This window comes from Narcine bancroftii, chromosome 14, assembly GCF_036971445.1.
Source record: "Narcine bancroftii isolate sNarBan1 chromosome 14, sNarBan1.hap1, whole genome shotgun sequence".
NCBI lineage: Eukaryota > Metazoa > Chordata > Chondrichthyes > Torpediniformes > Narcinidae > Narcine > Narcine bancroftii.
This window is the reverse complement of record NC_091482.1, coordinates 68,851,886-68,872,173: the sequence shown is the minus strand read 5'-3', so window position 1 is coordinate 68,872,173 and position 20,288 is coordinate 68,851,886. Positions and strand designations below refer to the sequence as shown.

At 38.7% G+C, this 20,288-nt stretch overlaps 1 protein-coding gene across 4 annotated transcripts in view; it reads right to left on the bottom strand.

Moving 5' to 3' along the window:
- Positions 1-1,723: 1,723 nt before the first annotated feature.
- LOC138749888 (UDP-glucuronosyltransferase 2C1-like) overlaps positions 1,724-20,288 on the bottom strand; it is a 51,272-nt gene continuing 32,707 nt past the window's right edge. For 3 of the 4 annotated variants that reach the window (XM_069911918.1, XM_069911915.1, XM_069911916.1), the window contains exon 2: positions 1,724-4,077. In XM_069911918.1, the coding sequence (XP_069768019.1) occupies positions 2,441-4,051 (1,611 nt within the window). In that variant the 5' untranslated portion in view covers positions 4,052-4,077 and the 3' untranslated portion in view covers positions 1,724-2,440. Of the gene's footprint in view, positions 4,078-14,930; positions 15,015-20,288 lie in introns of all 4 variants that reach the window. The other variant, XM_069911917.1, reaches the window with a different exon arrangement.

The following is a 20,288-nucleotide window of genomic DNA, read 5'->3' as shown; positions in this document are numbered from 1 at the left end:
AGGGTGTCAGAAAGAAAGGAATAGAATCCTTACAGGGTGTCAGAAAGAAAGGAATAGAATCCTTACAGGGTGTCAGAAAGAAAGGAATAGAATCCTTACAGGGCGTCAGAGAGAAAGGAATAGAATCCTTACAGGGTGTCAGAAAGAAAGGAATAGAATCCTTACAGAGCGTCAGAAAGAAAGGAATAGAATCTTTACAGGGCGTCAGAAAGAAAGGAATAGAATGCTTACAGGGCGTCAGAAAGAAAGGAATAGAATCCTTACAGGGCGTCAGAAAGAAAGGAATAGAATCCTTACAGGGCGTCAGAAAGAAAGGAATAGAATCCTTACAGGGCGTCAGAAAGAAAGGAATAGAATCCTTACAGGGTGTCAGAAAGAAAGGAATAGAATCCTTACAGGGTGTCAGAAAGAAAGGAATAGAATCCTTACAGGGCGTCAGAAAGAAAGGAATAGAATCCTTACAGGGCGTCAGAAAGAAAGGAATAGAATCCTTACAGGGTGTCAGAAAGAAAGGAATAGAATCCTTACAGGGCGTCAGAAAGAAAGGAATAGAATCCTTACAGGGCGTCAGAAAGAAAGGAATAGAATCCTTACAGGGCGTCAGAAAGAAAGGAATAGAATCCTTACAGGGCGTCAGAAAGAAAGGAATAGAATCCTTACAGGGCGTCAGAAAGAAAGGAATGGAATCCTTACAGGGTGTCAGAAAGAAAAGAATAGAATCCTTACAGGGTGTCAGAAAGAAAGGAATAGAATCCTTACAGGGTGTCCAGAGGTTTCATCAAAGGTAATCATAGGAGTTGGAGGATTGTAGAAAATTTCTGGAGAGATAATATCTCCTGAGATGGAGGCAGAGAGATTGAGAAAGGAGAGAGTGTTGTCAGAGATGGACCAAGTGAAATGAGGTTGGTATAAAACTTGCTCTATTTCCCGCATATCTGCCCTTGCTCCCTCCACCCCAAGACTCCATAAGGATAGGATTCCCCTTGTCCTCACCTACCACACCGCCAGCCTAAATGTGTAGCATATATCCTCCACAATTTTTGCTGCCTTCAATATATACCCAGCACCAGACACATCTTTCTTTCTCCTCCTCTCTCCACCTTCCACAGGGATTAATCTTTCTGGAAGATACCTATCAGTCCTCCCCTCGATACCTAGCCTTGTGACCACTTGTGCCCACACCTCTTCCTTCACCATCATTCGACATCACAAAATCCTTCCAAGTGAATCAGCAGGGATCATCTACTGCATCCATTGATCCAGTTGTGGCCACCTCTACATTGGAGAGGCTGGATGGAAAGTGGGAGATCATTTCCTTGAGCACATTTGCTCTGTCCAGCAAACTTTTGTGAAAAAAAATGCAGCATGCTGTTGTACAGAGAGACTTGCAAGTATGTGTGCATGAAGCACAGAAGGGTGGTTTGTAGGTGCCACAGGTAATCAAGAGGCAAATGGGACGTTGGCCTTCTTTGCTTGAGAGACTCAATTTAAGAGTGGGGAGGTTCTGCTGCATCTGTGCAGTTCTGGTAGCCTAACTCAAGCTCCCTGATTAAATATATTTAACATAGATTGATTAATTTTTGCATAGTTGGGGAATTCATGGTGATGGAGAAAAGGTGGGTAAGTGGAGCTGAGTCCACAGCCAATCCGTCATGATCTTGGGGAATGGAGGAGCAGGTTCAAAAGGCAAGATTCATGTGTGAAGGAATGAAGATATCTGATGTAAATTTTTAATGTAATATTATTTTAATAACGAAATACAATTTAAAGCATTTTAAAATTAAACTGCACATAATCATGATTTTTAAATCATCTTCAGCAAAAGTAACTCCCCATTGATAATCTTCCCACTGGTGGAAAGTAGAATAAACACAGGTACATGAAATTACCAATACTTGGTTTGTAAAACTTTTATCTTTCCACAAAGGTCAGAAATTTGCTTGTGAGCTTTGCATGAAAAACAAAAATATTCTTCATGGAATGACATTTCATGATGATGAGAACAGTTCCTTGTACTCCTGTAAAATCTTCATGCGCACTAAATGAATGTGCCATGTCAATCTGAGGGATTGCTGCAAATGTTGATCAGCAACAATTTGATGTCTGTCCTGGTATAAATTAGATACTTTATCAGAACATTCACTTGGTAATCAGTAAAGTGTTGCCCCAATTTACTGAGGAGAAAGGGAAACAAGTCTGACCTGATAGTTGATGACCAAGTGAACATATTTTACTTACTAATGAATAGCTGTACATAAACAAATCAACTTATACATTTGGAACAATTCATTACAATTTCCCAATGAAAGAACAAAAGCAATTATTTCACTAACCAATTACTCCTAAGTTTAATCTGCTCTCTACAAAATTCATGGATTAGGTAGAGGGACAATTTAAAAGTCCATCTCCCAAGATGGAGGGCCTTTTGTTTTATTTAATGTTACTCAGACTTTTGTTTTTTTTTCAGAACAGCACGACAAAGTTTCTTCAGTGTGACACCCACAAACACTGTTACCAGGAGTAAGATGAACAACAGAAGGATCATCACATCCACACAATGGTAAGCGTACCAGGGGAGTCGGTAGGACTCTGAGCGCAAATGCCCAGCTCCTTTGTGTCGGGCCACGTACTCAATCCAAAAGATGGCTCTTTCCATTGGTGACTCTGGTTGGTCCCGGTGGAGAGCAGAGAGTTTCTTCATGTTATCCCGATAAAATGTGTGGTTGATCACCTCGTTAAGTGCCTGCACGAGATCTGATGAGTGCATGGTTGCAACATTAATCACCTTTGCTGCACCTCGGGATTCGAGTCGAACTAAATTGTCAAACTGGTCAAAAATCAAAGGCATGCCGATTACTGGCACCCCATGGTAGATGGCTTCATAAATGCCATTGGTGCCACCATGAGCAACAAAGGCTCGTGTTTTGGGGTGTCCCAGCAAGTCATTCTGAGGGATCCATTTTGCCAGAAGGGTATTATTTCCTAGATGGGGAGGGGCTACTCCATCATATTTCCAAATAACTTTCTGGGGTACCTGAGCAAAAGCTTCTGCTATTTCCATTGTAATCTGCATTGGCAAAGAATTGATAACGGAACCCAATGACATCACAATAAGTCCGTGCTCCCCTGAGCTTTGGACAAATATTTCAAGCTCTGCAGCCAGTGGTTTGGCTGGTTTACACTGGAACCCTCCAATGTAGACAATATTCGGCATGGTTGGTCGTGGGAATTCAAAGATGAAATCCACTCTAATCAGCCACACATCAGCCCTTTGAAGGATTGTTTGGATATCTGTATCTGGTCCTAGATACCGATGGCAAACTTCATTATACATTGGGTATATAAACATTTCGGTAACCGCTAGATGATAAAGGTTATGCATGAGATTTAATGTTCTTTGGAAAAAATTCATTTTGTCTGTGAATTGTGAGCCAGGGACTGGAATGAAGGAAGATGGTGATGGGGCAGAGAGGAAATGAGCTTCTCCATTGAGGTGCCATCGAATATTATACACCAGTGGAACTTTTAAATAATGGGAAAGCATCGGGCCAGTTGCAAAAACAGGATCTGTGAGCACCAAGTCAAAATTGGAATTTTTAAGTTGATTTAACAAAGTTTGGTTTTCAAAAATCTCAAAGTTAAAAATGTGATAACTTTGATGGAAATCGTACAAAGTATTTACAAACAACCTTTTCATCATAAAATTGCGGCTTAAGTTCCAACCACTCTGGAGATACTCCAGTGACTTTTTCACATATATTTCAAGCTTAGAATTCAGTTTAATTTCTCCAAAATCATATGACAATTTAACCACAATCAATTGATACAGATCAGGTTTTTCTTTGATGTACCAGGAAGTTGCTGTATAAAGCACAGAGATGTCATGTCCTTTAAGTTTCAGTTCTCCGATTATAATTTTCATGTTGATCCAGTGACTCCCGTCAACAGGTACAACCAGTATTTTAGCCCCTTGTGTCCTTGGACATAGCAGGGTAATGATGCTGAGGACATATGCAGTCCATAAGCTGACTTGCCACCTTCTACTATCCATGTTGACGAAAGATGATCCCACCAGTGCTGTTTAGAATAGATTAGAAATGCTGGTGAGGCAATATACATTAGCAAGAAAAAATATATTTTAAATATAATTGTGGGATTTCTTGTCTCTTTTGTGCAGAAGATTAATTCACAGATGATCTTGAATTTGGAGAACATGTGTGCACACACACACACACGCACACACACACACACACACAAAGTATGGAAGCAGAAATACTCACTGAACCACTGACTAAATCACATTTGGTATTCTTAGTTTCAGCTGATGCTTAATGTATGACATCTTCTAATAAAGGAGCAACAGCTTCCAAGTCGGATTTAAAAGTGCAGGACAGTCAGCGCAGAGTGTAATAAGGATATGGTGAAACGGGAATTTCTACCCTTGCATTCCCAAAAGCAGAGAATTCCGTCAGAATGATCAGAGAACCATGTTTCCTCCCCATGGAGGAACCAGTTCATTTGCAGGTGTGTGATGTCCTGTAATGGTCATTCATTTCATGCTCTCATGGTGAAAAGGGAAACACTGGAGTTATACAACTGACACCATTCAAAGGGATGTGGCTACAGGATGGATTTTGGAGCAGGCCAAGGTCTGCTGTCGACCCTGAATTAAGGGTGATTGGTTAAAGCCAAACGAGAGAAAAAAAAGTTCACTATCAAATAAGTCGTAATAACGTATGTTTAAATATTACTACTGATGATGTTGGGGAAAGAGAGGGCTTCAGCTGGTCTCACTAGCTCAGAGTTGCTTTCATTCTCACAGCAGCTGGGAAATCCAGCCCCTTTCATCTTGACGGTTTCCCAAACACTCGTTCATGAGCACACAGTGTTCAAAAGCAGGCGATCAGAAACGAGAACAAATTGCTGATCTGTGCTAGGTTAGGTGATGGTTGAACATGTTTGTGGATCCAGAGAGCGAGAACCACTGTGGAACATCAGGTCTAATTCCCAGTGTGCGATCTCCAGAAGCTACGTTTGAGATTGGTCGGTAACCACATGTCACCAACAGCCCGGCTCCATTTCCTTTTCCGGAATGAGTAACCTGCAGCACAGGTTATGAAAGGGAGAGAAAAAGGAAAAGAACAAAACTCAACTGCAATTGTATATAATATATTAATAAAATCGTTCATTCGCCAAAGGACAAACTCCTCCGAACCCTCAGTCAATGTCTCCCATCACTATTGAACCTACCCTGAACCAGTTTATTCTCTCCGCGATTCCTACTGTCTACCCGCTCAGTTCATCCAGCAACTCTTTGTTCCAATTTCAGTTACTTGTTTATTCATTCGGCAACATTTCGCGTTGCCATTTACAGTAATCTTCCACGTGCTACATTTTTGGTAGGAGTGCGAATAGCAGTCAGGCACTTGGAGGAAACTTATGCAGTAGGAGGGGTGCAGGAGTCAGGACTGAGTGAGTCTATGTAGTTTGGATGAAGTTGAGCCGATGAATTACAGGCCACAGCGCAGTGGATCTTTATTGGAGATGGGCAAAACATTGGGTCACACACAAGTGTGTTCGTACAGCTCTGGACACAACATGGACTGAAATTGAAGCAGGAAGGAAAACTAAAAGTACAATCGAATGGGCTATTGGGTTCTTTTCAGCTGCCCGAGAATATTTGTCAAGGTGAAGGATGCAGGGAGGCGATACCAACATGTATATTTGACCAGCACCAATTCTGAAAAGCAGCATCAATGAACTGAGAATAAAGTCCACATTCTGTAAGAGGAATGTACTCAAGGCGACCTTCATATGACATGAATCGACCAGTGTTGCAATAGGCAACCTGCTGGTGGAACTCGGGGTGTCGCGCAGCATTAGTGACATAGAAATCTGTCAACATTTCAGGACGGGGTGCTTCACCAATGTTGTTGAAAGGTTGCACACCCGAAATCTTGACCAGTCTCTTTCTCCCACCCGCTCAGTTCCTCCAGCAGATTGGGTCTTTGCTCCAAATTCCATTTCCCTCCGTGTCTCTTTTCACAACTTTATTTATTCGTTCAACAAGGTTATTACATACAATAAAAAAAGTACATATTGTGAACAATAAAAAAAAATTATATAAAAAAGAAAAGAGAAAAAAAAAGAACCCCCCCTCTCAGCCAGCTCTCTTTAGGGGAGCCAAAAAGAAAAAAAAACTAAAATATATTTACTAAAATCTAATCAAAGTAAATTTAAATGTAAATATTCTGAATATAAAGACCACATTAAGAAAAAAAGAATAATGATCATGTAAAACATACGTGATTTTTTTCCATTACCAAACAAGTTTTCATCTCATGATGCCATCTATTAATATCAGTCACATTAGCATTTTTCCATGTACTTGCTATACATTTTTTTGCTGCAGATAAAGCTAAATGTACGAAACAAATCTGAAATTTATCTAAGCCCAAATCTTTCAAAGGCTTCTACTTACCTAACAAAAATATTGCCGGGTCTAAAAGTATTTTAATCTTATACAAATGTTCCAAAAACAATTGAATTGCTTTCCAAAAAGATTGTATATGTACACATAACCAAACACCATGAAAAAAAGTTCCAACCGGATTACCGCACCTAAAACAAGAATCTGATTCACTAAAACCATATTTTTAAAAACTTTTCAGGTGTTAAATAAAATTGATGTAAAAAATTGTAAATAACCATTGCATAACAAACATTTATCAATCTAGTAACACTATCACGACAGATATCTAACCAGTCATCCTCAGAAAAAATAAAATTAATATCCTTTTCCCAGTTAATCTTAGATCTATCCCATCCTTTTACTTCCATACTCCCCTGTAATATTTGATACATGAATGAAATGTATCCCTTCTTTGGTAAAAATCATAAGAAAAGATTCAAATTTAGTCAATTAGGTAAAATCATGTCTCTACCAAATATTTGTTTTACTAAAGATCGAAGTTGATAATAAACGAATAAAGAATTCTCATTAATACCAAAATCTTCCCTCATTTGATTAAAAGATAAAAACTGACCTTCTTTAAAACAATCCCCCAAATTTTTTATACCTTTAGATTTCCAATGTAATAAACATTGATTATGCATTGAAAAAGGAACAAGTTGATTATTATATAACGATGTTAAAGTCAATAATTTACCCTTAGAACCTTTCGTTCTATTTTTCCTCATCCATAACTTCAGTAAGGTGTCCTGGGTAAACTTGTACCTCTCACTTTGTTCGTTTTAGATTGGTCACAGTGTTTGAGCTACCGAGAGCACTTCAGTTTATACAAATCTTTATTACAAATTCTAAAGCTGTTATCAAACTACAATATGCAAGTCCTTCCCAATTATACTTACTAATGCCTGGACTGGTCGCAACTGCCAAAGCGAGGCAACGACCGCACACTTGTAGTAGGTTGTCGGGGCGCTGGTAGCAGCTTTTCCACCTCTCCCGACCGGGATGTTAGCTGGACTCTAGAAGTTCTTCTTCTTGCTGAGAGATGTTTCCACCTCTCGGAGAGTCTCAAGCTTCAGCATCTTATATTACCCAAAAACTACTTACTCAAGTACCTATTCCCAGCACAAAAAATAAAGATAAACGAGCAAGCTATCGAATAACATAACTTTCATCTTATCAATTTGAATACAATGGTTTATTTTGCGTCAAGGTTAGGTCTCTGCCTGAAAGACTGTGACCAAAACAAGCAGGAAAATTAAATGTTCTTGGTACACAGATGTCTTTTTGTCAGATAACTGTATCTCTGGGCCCCATGGTGGAATTTAGCTGATGTCTGCTGAGTCTCAAGCAGGTTACTGATTCTCAGCCTTGCAGGGCAAAAAACATGGTTTAAATCCTCCAATACATATGGGCACATTATATTGTTGTAATAAATTTAAATTCCACCGAAACAAAAATTGATGTATTTCAAATTCAAAAATATTTGTCATTTCAATTTTAGCCCAACTAGGGGACCGTTCCAAATCCATTTAATAAATTCCATTGTAATAAATTTAAATTGAGCTGCCTCATAATAATTTTGAAAATGAGGTAAACGTAATCTTCCTAATGCATATTTCCAAGCTAATTTATTCAAAGCTACTCTCGGAAATTTACCCTTCCATAAAAATTCCCTAACCATTTTATTTAAATCTTGGAAAAAATTCTTATTAAGTAAACATGGAATTGACTGAAACAAATATTGTATACATGGAAAGATATTCATTTTAATTGTATTTATTCTTCCAATTAAATTTATAGGAAGATCCTTCTACTTAATCAAATCAGCTTTGATCTTTTTCATTAATGGTACATAATTTAATTTATATAGATTGATAATCAACATCCACATTTATACCTAAATATTTAATTCAATCAGTCCACTTCAAATTAATAATATTCTTATAAACTGAATAATCTCCTTCACCTATCGGTAAAATTTAACTTTTTCCCAATTAACTTTATAGCCAGATAAAGATCCATATTGTGTTAAACACTCCTTCAAGTGTAAAAGTGACTGAGCTGGTTTTGTTAAATACACCAATACATCATCAGCAAATAAATTAATTTTATACTCCTCATCTAAAACTCTCATACCTTTTTTCTGTGTATTTTATCATATCAACTGTGCTAAAGGTTCAATTACTAATGCAAACAAAGCTGGAGACAAAGGGCAACCTGTCGAGTTGAATGAGTTAATCCAAAAGGTTCCAAGATCTGACCATTTGTCAATACCCTGGCTATTGGTTTATTGTATAAAGCTTTAATCCAACCAATAAAAGAAGGACCAAACTTAAATTTCTCTCAGACTTTAAATAAAAAGTTCCACTCAACTCTATCAAAAGCCTTTTCTGCATCAAAAGATATCACCATTGGATGGTCAGGGCACTGTCGATACTTATTAAACAAACTAATCACTCGAAGAATATTATCTGAAGCAAATCTATTCTTTATGAAACCTGTTTGATCAAGATGGATCAACTTAGGTAAAAATTTAGTCAATCGATTCGCTAATACTTTAGCTATTATTTTATAGTCTACATTCAACAAAGAAATTGGTCTATATGAAGACACCTTTAACGGGTTTCTATCCTTCTTAGGAATTACAGTAATTAAGGCACTAGAGCATGATTCAGGTAAATCATAATGTTCTTTAATCTGTCGTAACACATCTCCAAACACTGTAGATAAATCATCATAAAATACCTTATAAAATTCAACCGAAAACCCATCATCATCAGGTGATTTTCCACTCGGCATTTCCAACATAGCCGATTTAATTTCCAAATCAGTGAAAGGAGCCTTCAGCTCTAATATATCTTCTTCTAATACCGGTAATTTCAACATCGATAAAAAGGAATCAATCGATCCACTCTCCTGTTTTTCCTCAGAAGTATAGTTTCTTATAAAATAAGTAAAACTCATCATTAATCTCACGAGGTTTGTAAGTAATAGTTGAATTTCGTCTGACTGCATTAATAACCCTTGATACCTGTTTTTTATTTAACTGCCATGCAAGTACTTTATGTGCTTTCTCACCCCATTCATAACACCGTTGTATAGATCTATTAATCAAGCATTCAAATTGATAAGATTACAACGTATTGTATTTCAATTTCAATCTAGACAACTCTAACTTCTGATTTTCTGTCACCTCTCTGAAATTCCTTTCCTAATTCATCAATCTGTTTCTCTAATTCAAGACTCTCGGTCAAATAGTTCTTTTTAACCTTAGAAGTATAACTAATTATTTGACCTCTCAAGTGAGCTTTCATAGCATCCCACAATATAAATTTACTCTGAACAGAATTTACATTATCTTCCAAGAAAAAATTGATGTTTTTTTAACAAATTCAATAAATTCCACTTTTTTTAACAACATCGTATTGAATCTCCAACGAGAAGCTGCACGAACTTCTTCAGAACTCTCACAAGTAAAATACAACAAAGAATGATCTGAAATTACCAGACTTTTATATTCTGCTTGTAGTATTTTCCCCTGTAAATGTGCCGATACTAAAAAAAAATCAATTCTGGAAAAGGATTCATGTCTAAATGAATAAAAAGAAAAATCCTTCTCTGTTGGGTAAAGACGTCGCCAAATGTCCACTAAATTAAAATCTTTCATCAAAGCTCGAATATGAATTGCCATTTTGGATTTTTTAACATTTTTTGGAAATTTATCCAATAAAGGTTCCAAAACACATTTGAAATCTCCTCCAACCAAAACATTTTCATTAGCTTGTCCCAGAAGCAAAAATGCATCCAAAATAAATGCTTCATCATCCACATTTGGTGCATAAATGTTAAGTAAAGTCCAAATTCATTAAAAATCTTACAATTCAACTTAAGAATACGTCCTGCATTCATTTCCATTGACTGTAATTCAAAAGATAAGTTTTTATGTATCAAAATTGCTACTCCCTTAGCTTTAGAGTTAAATGAACAAACTTCAAATTTGACATATCTAATACAATTACTAAATATCAAAAATAATCACAAAATTAATAATAACAAAGAAAAAAAAATTTATATATAGAACCTGCAAATTAAAATATATAGGCCCTCCAAATAAAAATAATATTCGTTAATAAGAAGAAGAAAACAACAACAAAAAATAGTAACTCCCTAAAAAAAACTGATGACTAACAAAGAAATTAGTGCAATCCCCTCCTCCCCAGCCAGCCAATCAAAAATATTAACATATTACAAAAAAAAATTTTTTTCAGCCTTGAGATTCCAGTCCAGATGGTGAACTAATTTCAAGAGTAGATGAACTCTTTCCATTCCCGTTCTTTCCATTTCTGCCATTTTTTTCCATTTCCAAGACCATCAGGTTTTCTTTTAGGAGATAATGGTGAACTCTTTCTTTGTCCTCTGACATCTGGTAGCGAATTAGCAAAAACCATTGCCTCATGTTCATTCTCAAAGAATTGAGACTGATAGTTTCCATTAAAAACTTTCAACACAGCAGGGTAATGAAAAGCAAATTTCTAACCTTTACTCCATAAAACGTCTTTAACTGGATTAAATTCACATCAATGTCTGATAACATCTTGATTGAAATCAGGGTAGAAGAAAACTCTACTATTCTGAACCATCATTGGAACTTGCCTTTGTCTTGCATTTTGAACTGCAAGTCAAAGAATTGTCTCTCTATCCAAACAGTTCAAACAGTGAACTATCACAGCTCTTGGAGGTTGACCAAGTAAAGGTGTTCTTCTTAAAGCTCTATGTGCTCTTTCCAATACCAATCCATCAGGAAAAGACTCTTCCCCTAGCATCTGGGGAATCCAATCTTTAAAAAATTTGACAGGATCTTGACCTTCTTTACCACACATGTCAAACTCAGGCCCGCGGGCCAAATTTGGCCCATGATATAATTATATTTGGACCGCATGATCATATGAAATATGTATTAGAGCTGGCCCACTGGCCGCCGCGCCAGTATAGCGCATGCACAGCTAATTCTACAAATCCCAGAATGCTTTGCAAATGCATTGGCACCGGCCTGTCAGCCCGCTAATCGCCCCCACCTCCTCTCTTTACTTTCATCTGCGACCTGTCACCTAACTCATATGTAATAAACCCCTTACGAAAAATGGTCAAACAAAAGACAGAAAACAGGACCTTTCAAGACAGGTGGGAGGCAAACTCTGACCCCAGAGTTTGATGAACTTGCATCTAAGAAGAGATGCCAAGTATCTGGTTTAGACCCAGGTGCATCAGAGTAAATCACAGTGTAGCAAGTGAAGCTCGGATTAATATTTTCTTTGGTTAACTTTGGACTGTTCATAGTTGAAAGATTGGATTTTCATTGAAGCAAGTTGTTATTTTTTTGACTTGTTGGCTTGTGAAAAAAAAACATTTAAAAGGAGCTTAAAGGCTACAGAGAAATATTATTGATTGAATATTTTATTTCTCATTTGTTAATGTTTCTTCTGGAAAGAGTTTAACCAAAACTATTATTAAACATTTATTTTAATAAGAAAAAGTTTAACATTACATATGTTGAAAGAAGAGAAAACATGCAGATGTTGTTGAACATTTTCAATAAATATTTAGTTTGGCCCATGACTTAGTCCAAGTTTTTAATTTTGGCCGTCTGTGAATTTGAGTTTGACACCCCTGTTCTATACCTTCTGGTAAACCCACAATTTTCACATTATTTCTTCTCCTTTGATTTTCCAAATAGTCTTTTTTTTTTTGTTAATTCTCTTTCCCGGGCTCCTAAATCTTTAACTGATTTTTCCACCTTTATTATTGTTTCTGTATTAGATTGTACATGTTGCTTACATTCAGAAAAGGAAGCTTCAATTTTTTTAAAATTTTCCCAATTTTCTTTAGCTTCTGCCTTAACCACAGTTAGCTCTGAACTCATATCAGTATTCATTTGAACCAGCTATTCAATTGACCAATAATGATATCCAAATAAGAAGCAATACCTTCAAACATCATGTAAACAGGTTGAGATGCAATTTGGAATGCAGGATCCAGTTTCACAATTTGTAACTCACTTTCTTCCAGCTCTTTTTCCATTTCCTGTGCAGTGGCAGAATAAGGCAAGTCCTCTTCTGGTTGTACTTCAAAAGGCAGCATTCTAATGGTTTTGCTGCGAGTTTGAACACCCAACGACAACCCCCTGACTTCCTCAGGGGGTCGTCGCTGTCCTCCCCCCCCGCAGACCATTTTTTAATAAAATTATGGAATCCTCCGTGGGAGGATTTTTTATTTGGAGAGCACTACTCAAGCCCCCCAGTCGCTATAGACTGTGTGTCTAACATCACAGCTCTCTTCCTCTGTGCTCCCATCTCTTACAACAAGGTTGTTTTTTGTGGCAAGCCTCCAGGCTCATGCCCAACTTCTCAGGAGCACACTCCTTCCACAAAACAGGTCGAACCAGTACCATCTTAAGATTGGTGAGTGGCTGTTACTTTAACTTTTGTCCCCACCGGTGATTGCTGAAGCTTGGGGATCACTGAAATCGAGTCCGAGGCTGTTTCAGGTCGTTTAGGCCCCAAATCTTCTGCACTCCGAAACTGTATTTTCTTTTGTAACTGAGACTTAGTTTTTTTTTACATTAGTAGCCATAATGGTTCACCAAAATATCAAACTAAAAATTAAAATTTAAAAATAAAAAATAAAGGGTTAAAAAACGGGTACTTAAAAGTCTGACCAGAGAGGGTAGGGATTACACGTCTAGTCTCTATGCCATCTCGCCACGCCCCCACCCCCCTCCCGTGTCTCCACTGCATATCGCACTTGGTGGACGAAATGTTGACTGGAAGCTGGAAAGCATTGACTCCTGAAGTTGACTCTTCAGATGGCTGCACAGACACACAGTGGACTGGAGCCGGAATCTAAACAACCAGCCGGAGGAACTCGGCAGGTCGAGCAGCTTCGGATGGGAGCCCTGAGTCCACATCGTGGCCAATGCGATAACGTTGGCCCACAGCCTCCACTCTCGGCGCAACAGAGGCTCGTTGTACGAATGACCTTTTTCATGTAACTTCTTGATTGGAGGCCGCGTTGTGGGGGAGTGAGTGTTCGTCCTGTTGCCAGTCGCCGCCAGAAACCAGAACTTCAGATCCCTGATGGATTTTCCACGGGGATAATATTAACGTGAATCTGAGCAAATGTACAGATTCAAACCAGTTGTGAATGACATCGAAAAATAATCTCGATTATGTAAATTTGACAGACTCTTGAACCTCATTACTTCCCTAATAAGAAATTGCACCTGCAGCCCAAGAAGACTCTGCGGAAGATTGAAACCTGCAGTTTCAATGCACGGCTGTACATTTGGATCTTTATTACATATCGATTTTTTCTTTTGTCATCTTCCCGCGCAGTTTTTTTAAAATATTGTTACGGGCCAGAGGACCCATAAACCCAGCAGCAGTAGATATTCACCAAGACAAATGGTTACTTAAACAAAAGTTGCTTTTAATTATCTTTAAATGTTAAACAGAATCAAACTTTAACTTATGTAATATGTGTGCATGTAAGTCAGAAAAGTTCTTTGGTTCACAGTCCAATCTCACTTCTCATTCCTCCAAGTTCACTGGTTGCAGGCATTTCTTATACTGTGCACAGAATTTAAGTTTTATGAATTTCACTAAGCTTTGGTGCTTGAAAGGTAAATGGTTACCGCTCAGGAAGGTTCTTGTTGGTTTTCAGAGAGAGATCTGTTGTTCGAGGACATCCACAACTCATCTACTTCCATCAATCACTGCAGTGTCTTGCTGATGAAACTTTCTCCGTCAGGGTTCTCCAGATGATCACCTTTTTCTTTCAGGTCACCACAGAATTCCTTTATGTTTCACTTAGAACAAGTGAAACATTAGACAGCCAGTCCTCTTCTCTTGTATGAACCACAAGGGCTTCGACCAGGCTGTCTTCCAAAAGATTGCTAGCTTGTCCTGTTTCAGTCCCAGCAACTTCTGCTGGGTGACACTTCAAGTGATCTCTGCTTCTCTCTCTCTCTCTCTCTCTCTCTCTCTCACGCACTCACACACACACATTGAGAGAAAATCTGTTTAAATCTCTCTGCTTACAAAACTCTTACAACAGCAAATACTCCCTTCCAGCCTGCTCTATCTGTTGCCTTGGTAAACAATAATCCATTAGTGACATCTCTTGAGCACTCTTCAAAGCTCTTCAAAAAGATGTGTCTGCAGTATTTCAAATAAGATCTGTTTTAAAATGTTTGCATTTGACTTACTCTAATAAACCTTTCCCAATTTATCTCCCAGAAACATATCTTTATATATCTATATACTCTATCACAATATATACAAATGGAGTTGGATGTTATTTATGAAGGATCTGTTTGGCTGCAGCAAGTAAAATTTCGACACCGATGTGCACGTCAATAAATTTGCTAAATTATGTTATCAGAACACAAAGTTTCACTTACTGTTGAAACGCAGAGAGAGAACTTAATTGTTATCTTTCAAGGTTCCTGAGATCTCAATGAAGGAGAGGTGATGGTGCCAAAGTCCTGCAAGTACGTTGAATGGTGAGTGTCACGGGCAACTTTGTTTATCATTTAGTCCCATGTAATGTTTTCATCAGTGAACAAGAAGGTTCAGGAGGTTCACAGCTTCACCGTCAATGCAGAGTTTAACCCCTGACTCCCAGTGCAAAAATCTAGGAAGTATCTGGATGTTCATGGACAGACTTTCACCTCAAACTTCACCCTACTTTCATAATAATGATACTGAATATATGGGTTTACAACATTCCAGATGCATGACCAATTCATTCAAAACTGGTTTGGCAACTGAACACAAATTAATGGGGGAGTGGTATTATTTTGATTGGTCTGTGACCAGTGGATTCCCATTTGGTTCAGAGCAAGGGCACTGTTGTCAGGAGAAAGTTTTATGTATTACACTAAAATCAAGGTCAGATTAACGGAGTAGCAAAAGTAACATATGCTGCGGGTCTCGCATTTTAGGACCCCGCGCTTAATACTTGCTGACTTGCTGTGTTAATTTATGTACTATAAATTATGAACATTTTCATTTTCATCTTTGAGCAGTGGTAGTAACCTCTTCAGGTACGCGATTTTAGCCAATTATCACCTTTAATTGAGGTTATTAACTCAGACTATTGTGGTAACGCATAGCCACTGCACAAAGGTGAAAATGGAAACAGAAACCCTGCCTTAGCTGAACAAAAAATAATCTTCAGGACCGCAATCAACTGGCTGGTATTGTTTACATGTTGGGGGAGCTGCATGCTGCAGTTAGCGATGACTTGAGCCGGAGATATTGGATGTCGTTATACTACTGGAAGTGCAAAACAAAAAGTGAATGAAGAAAAAGAAAGAACAGACCAACGTGATGTCAAAAACACGCCAATTGACAGAATATTGGGACTGTAGCTGGAAATATAGGAACAATTAGTACCAGTGCTGCAAAGGCAGACAGCAATGGTCAAAATTTGAATGATACCAGACAATCTAGATGATTGTGATAGTGAATCTTGGATAATCAAGGGAAGTGATGAATGTCAACATGCTAATAATGATGACTTCTCTTCATCCATGTGGTGTTGAGGATGATGGTCTTCATTCCATTGATCCACAGAGTGAAGATGCCTGTATTTGTTTAACGTGGACTTGATGTTGCACTCCAAGAAGCACCCGATACTTCCTAAATCAACCAACTAGTTCCAATGGCGTGGAAACCAGAATGATTGGAGCTGATGGATTTGTCGCAGCCTTCGTTCTCCTTCACAGCCGTTGAGTTTGAAGTAACTTCGTCCGCCTGTCTTCTCACTATTGAGGACTTGGTTAGATTGTTTTTTGTCAGGGACTTCGGCACATGGGTGGCCCTACTAGAAGCATAGCTCCAGATGGCATCACTCTCAGAATCTCAGGACCACACAAGCTTCTCTGCCATGATTGGGTGACAACCCACGGAGAAGGCGATTGTGTGACAATGAAAAGAAATCTCGGCACTGTCAAAAGTTTTATTTCAAACATGTTCGTAAACCTACAAACATCATGCAAGAAAGTAAAGGAAGCCTACCCTGTTTCCCATGAAAGGTTATGACTTCAGTAGGTTCATCAAAGTTTACTGAAGAGGGGTTTATTGACTGGAAAAATGCAAGCCATTTATTACATCGACATGAAGAAAGTTTCTCACATAGATTAATTAGGTTTAATTTCACTGTTGATATGCAAAAACAAAGATTTACATGTCGATTCCCAACTTGTGAAAGAAGTGGAGACTGAACAGAAGTTTCGGCACACACTTTCAGAGTGAATAATTGAAGTAAAGTTTTTAGCAGAACAAGGCTTTTCATTTCATAGCAGCGGTGAAACTGTTGGCTCTCCTCATCATAGAAATTACTGGCAGAGCATATAAATATACAAACAAAAGAAGGGGGCAACATGTAAGGATCCATCATACTGCATCACTTTATCTGTGAAGTGAAGAAATCATTTGATTCTACTCCAGATATATCCAGTGTGGACCAGCTGTCTTTTACTGTGCACTATGTTTTGCCATCTGGACCCGTTGAAAGATTTGTGAAGTTTTTGGCTATGGAAGGTCAGAGTGCTGAACAGCTCACTCAAAGTTTACCTGACCTTTTAAAGGAAAATGGCATTGATATAAAAGTTAGGACAAATGCCAGTAACATGAATGGTTTACAAGCACGAATTAAAGAGCAGAATGAATTTGCAGATTACATTCCATCACTAAATTTGGTTGGAAAATGTGTTGCTGAGAATATTATCAAGAAGCGTTAATTTTTGTTGAAATTGTAGGAAGTCCATACACAGTTTTTCCTGCTTCTACCTATTAGTGGGATCTCCTTTCTGTTGCATTATCTGAAGGTGGTGCTCATTTGCCTGTTGTGAAAAGAACGTCAGGTACCAGGTGGTCAGCTCACTCAGATGCCACAGAAACACTTTTTCACAGTTTTTCTGCAATAAAACAAGTCTTAGGTGAATTTTCCAAAAAAAAATGATCAGAAAGAAGGCAGAATGTCAACAACACCTTTATGGACTATTTTCAACCATGAAGAAGTTGGAAACAGGAATAGTTGTCATATTGTGGGATCAAGCATTACAGCATTTTCAAATGACTAGTTCTTTGCAATCTTTTGGCTAAGACTTTAACATAGCTTGTGCACTCTATGAATCCTTGCATGAATATATTCTAGCTCTGGGTGGTTTACTTTTTCAGACATTGAGCAAAAAGCCAAGGATCTGACTGAGGGTGAAGATTATCAACAATAACGAAGAGAACACAAGCAAAATTGTGCAAATGCTGATTTCAGTGGTTCCAGTCTCTTGATCTACTTATTGAATCTAAAAAGCCTTCTCAGAAGTTTAAAAACCAAACGTTTCTTGCCATTATTGATAGCTTGCTTTCTACCCTGTCAAAATGCCAGAAAACTTATCAAAAGTTGAATGGTGTATTTGGATTCCTTCATCAGTTTGTCATTTGCTTGGAGATGGTGGAATTGAAAGGAATAGAATTCCATACTGTGGCAGGATGTCAAGATGTGTAGTCAAGGTAATGGCAAGGTTTGGTAGGTTTGTAGAAAATGTCTGTAGAGGAGTTGCCTCCTGAGATGGAGACAGAGATATCGAAAAAGGGTAGAGTATGGACAGAGAAGTCAGTGTTAATGATATCTGGTTGGAGAGTGACCAGAAAGAATATTAGGCATTGTCCCTCGAATTTCCAGGTGGCCTCCTTTGTCAGTGCATGAGGCCATGGACAGGACAGACTTGTCAGAGGGGAGTGGGGTGTGTAATTGAAATGATTGGCTACTGGGAGGTCGCAGTGATTGCAGCAGACAGAGCAAACGTTCTCAAGGAAACGACCTCCCAGTGTGCACTCAGTGACTCTGATGTAGAGGAGGCCACAACAGGAGCACAGGATGCAGTGGCCAAATCAGTTTTGAATTAAATGACCATGCAACTTCTGGATTGTTGTAAAACCTATCAGGTTAATTTATATCCTTATTGTTAATGGTGCGTAAAGTTGAGTTGAAATTCTGCCCATGAACTTCCAGGTATTGATTTCCTGGAAATTTGGACTCAGAGAGAGGGAATTAAATTGTGCATTAACTCAGAGAGTATGAATGAACTGAGTATGACCACCAAGTGGCTAACTGTTTTAATTCCACACCCCATTTCCACTCTGATCAACTGAGGCCAACTGGAACTCTTAATATTCTGTCTGGACGCTCTCCATTAACACTGACTTCTCCATTTTTCCTTTGGCTCCTTTCCCTCTCTCGTTTTCTGCAACTCCCCAATTAGTCATCATTGTTTTCATTGTATCCCTCCTTCTCAGTGAATATTTACTATTGCATGGAAGAATGCCATGAGAATCATTGCTGCATCCCAACAGAACAATCCTATCATTCCCAATGTCCCCTCTCCATATTTACCCTGCAACTTATTCTCTCCTGCATGCCCATCAACTCCTCATTGATTGTTTTGCCACTTGCCTGCAGCTAAGGAGTCTGTTACATTGGACAATGAACTTAATTCCACATCTCGAAAACATGAGCGGAGATTGCAGTTGTAGGTGCAGTTTGAACACTGTCCTCTTGGCCACAGGTCTCTGCCAGGCCCTCAGTTTCTTCCCACATCCCATGGTCATGCGGCTGACTAAACAGTCTGTGATGTAAAATACTCATCAAGTGTGTAACTGGAAAAATGTGGGGGTTAGTGGGAAAGAATAAAAGAGGCCAAACAGTTTATCATGGAACTGTCAGCATTTACCAGTTAGTTTCTCACCCACCAGGTGATAGGTGAAGAAAGGTGGGAGAGGAAGAACAGAAAGGAACTAAGAAATGGGTAGAGGGCAGAGGGCTAAGAATAATATGGGGACACCAATATCCCCAAGGGTAAAGCCCTACAAAAGGTAGTGGACACTGTCCAGGACATCATAGGCAAACCACCCCTCCCTCACCATCGAGAACATCGACAGCGAACGCTGCCGTCAAGAGAAGCAGCATTCAACAAGGATCCACACCACCCAGCAGACGCTCTGTTCTCGCTGATGCCATCAGGAAAGAGGTATCGGTGCCACAAGGCTCGCACCACCAGGTTCTGGAACAGCTGCTCCCCCTCCACCATCAGACTCATCAACAACAAACTCAATCAGGGACTCATTTAAGGACTCTTACTTTTGCAATTTGTTCATTCTTTTCTCTCTGCATTGCACAGTTCGTTTACATTTCTTTATTTGTTTACATATGTACGTTGAGTACAGTTTTCTTGGCACCACCATCATGCGCAGGAAAAAAAATCTCATAGTTATATGTGATGTTGCATAAGTACTCTGACAATATACCTGAGATCTGATCGTTCTCTTACTGGAGAAGGGAGGGATCCTTGTTGTCAGGTGGGCTCACACTGATCCCTCTGTACATCAATACTTCTCGATGGCCTGCCATTTACTCCATCCTTCCCTCCTGGATTTGACTTTTCAAAGTGCAAAATCTCACAGTTGTCTGGATTAAACCCCAGTTGCCAGATTTACGCCCATATCTTCAATAGAATAACTATATCCTTTGTCAAACTTCTTCATTATTAACAATGTTTGTGTTGCCTGAAATGTATTGATCAGCCCACTTGATAACATGTCTGTGCACTGATCCCTATGGAACACCACTGGTCACAGGCGTCCATTCAGAATAACACCACCCCACCTCTTACCTCTGTCTTCAAAGCAGTTTGAATTACATGCACACAACACAACTTCTGGATTGTTGTAAAACCCACCTGGTTCATTCATGT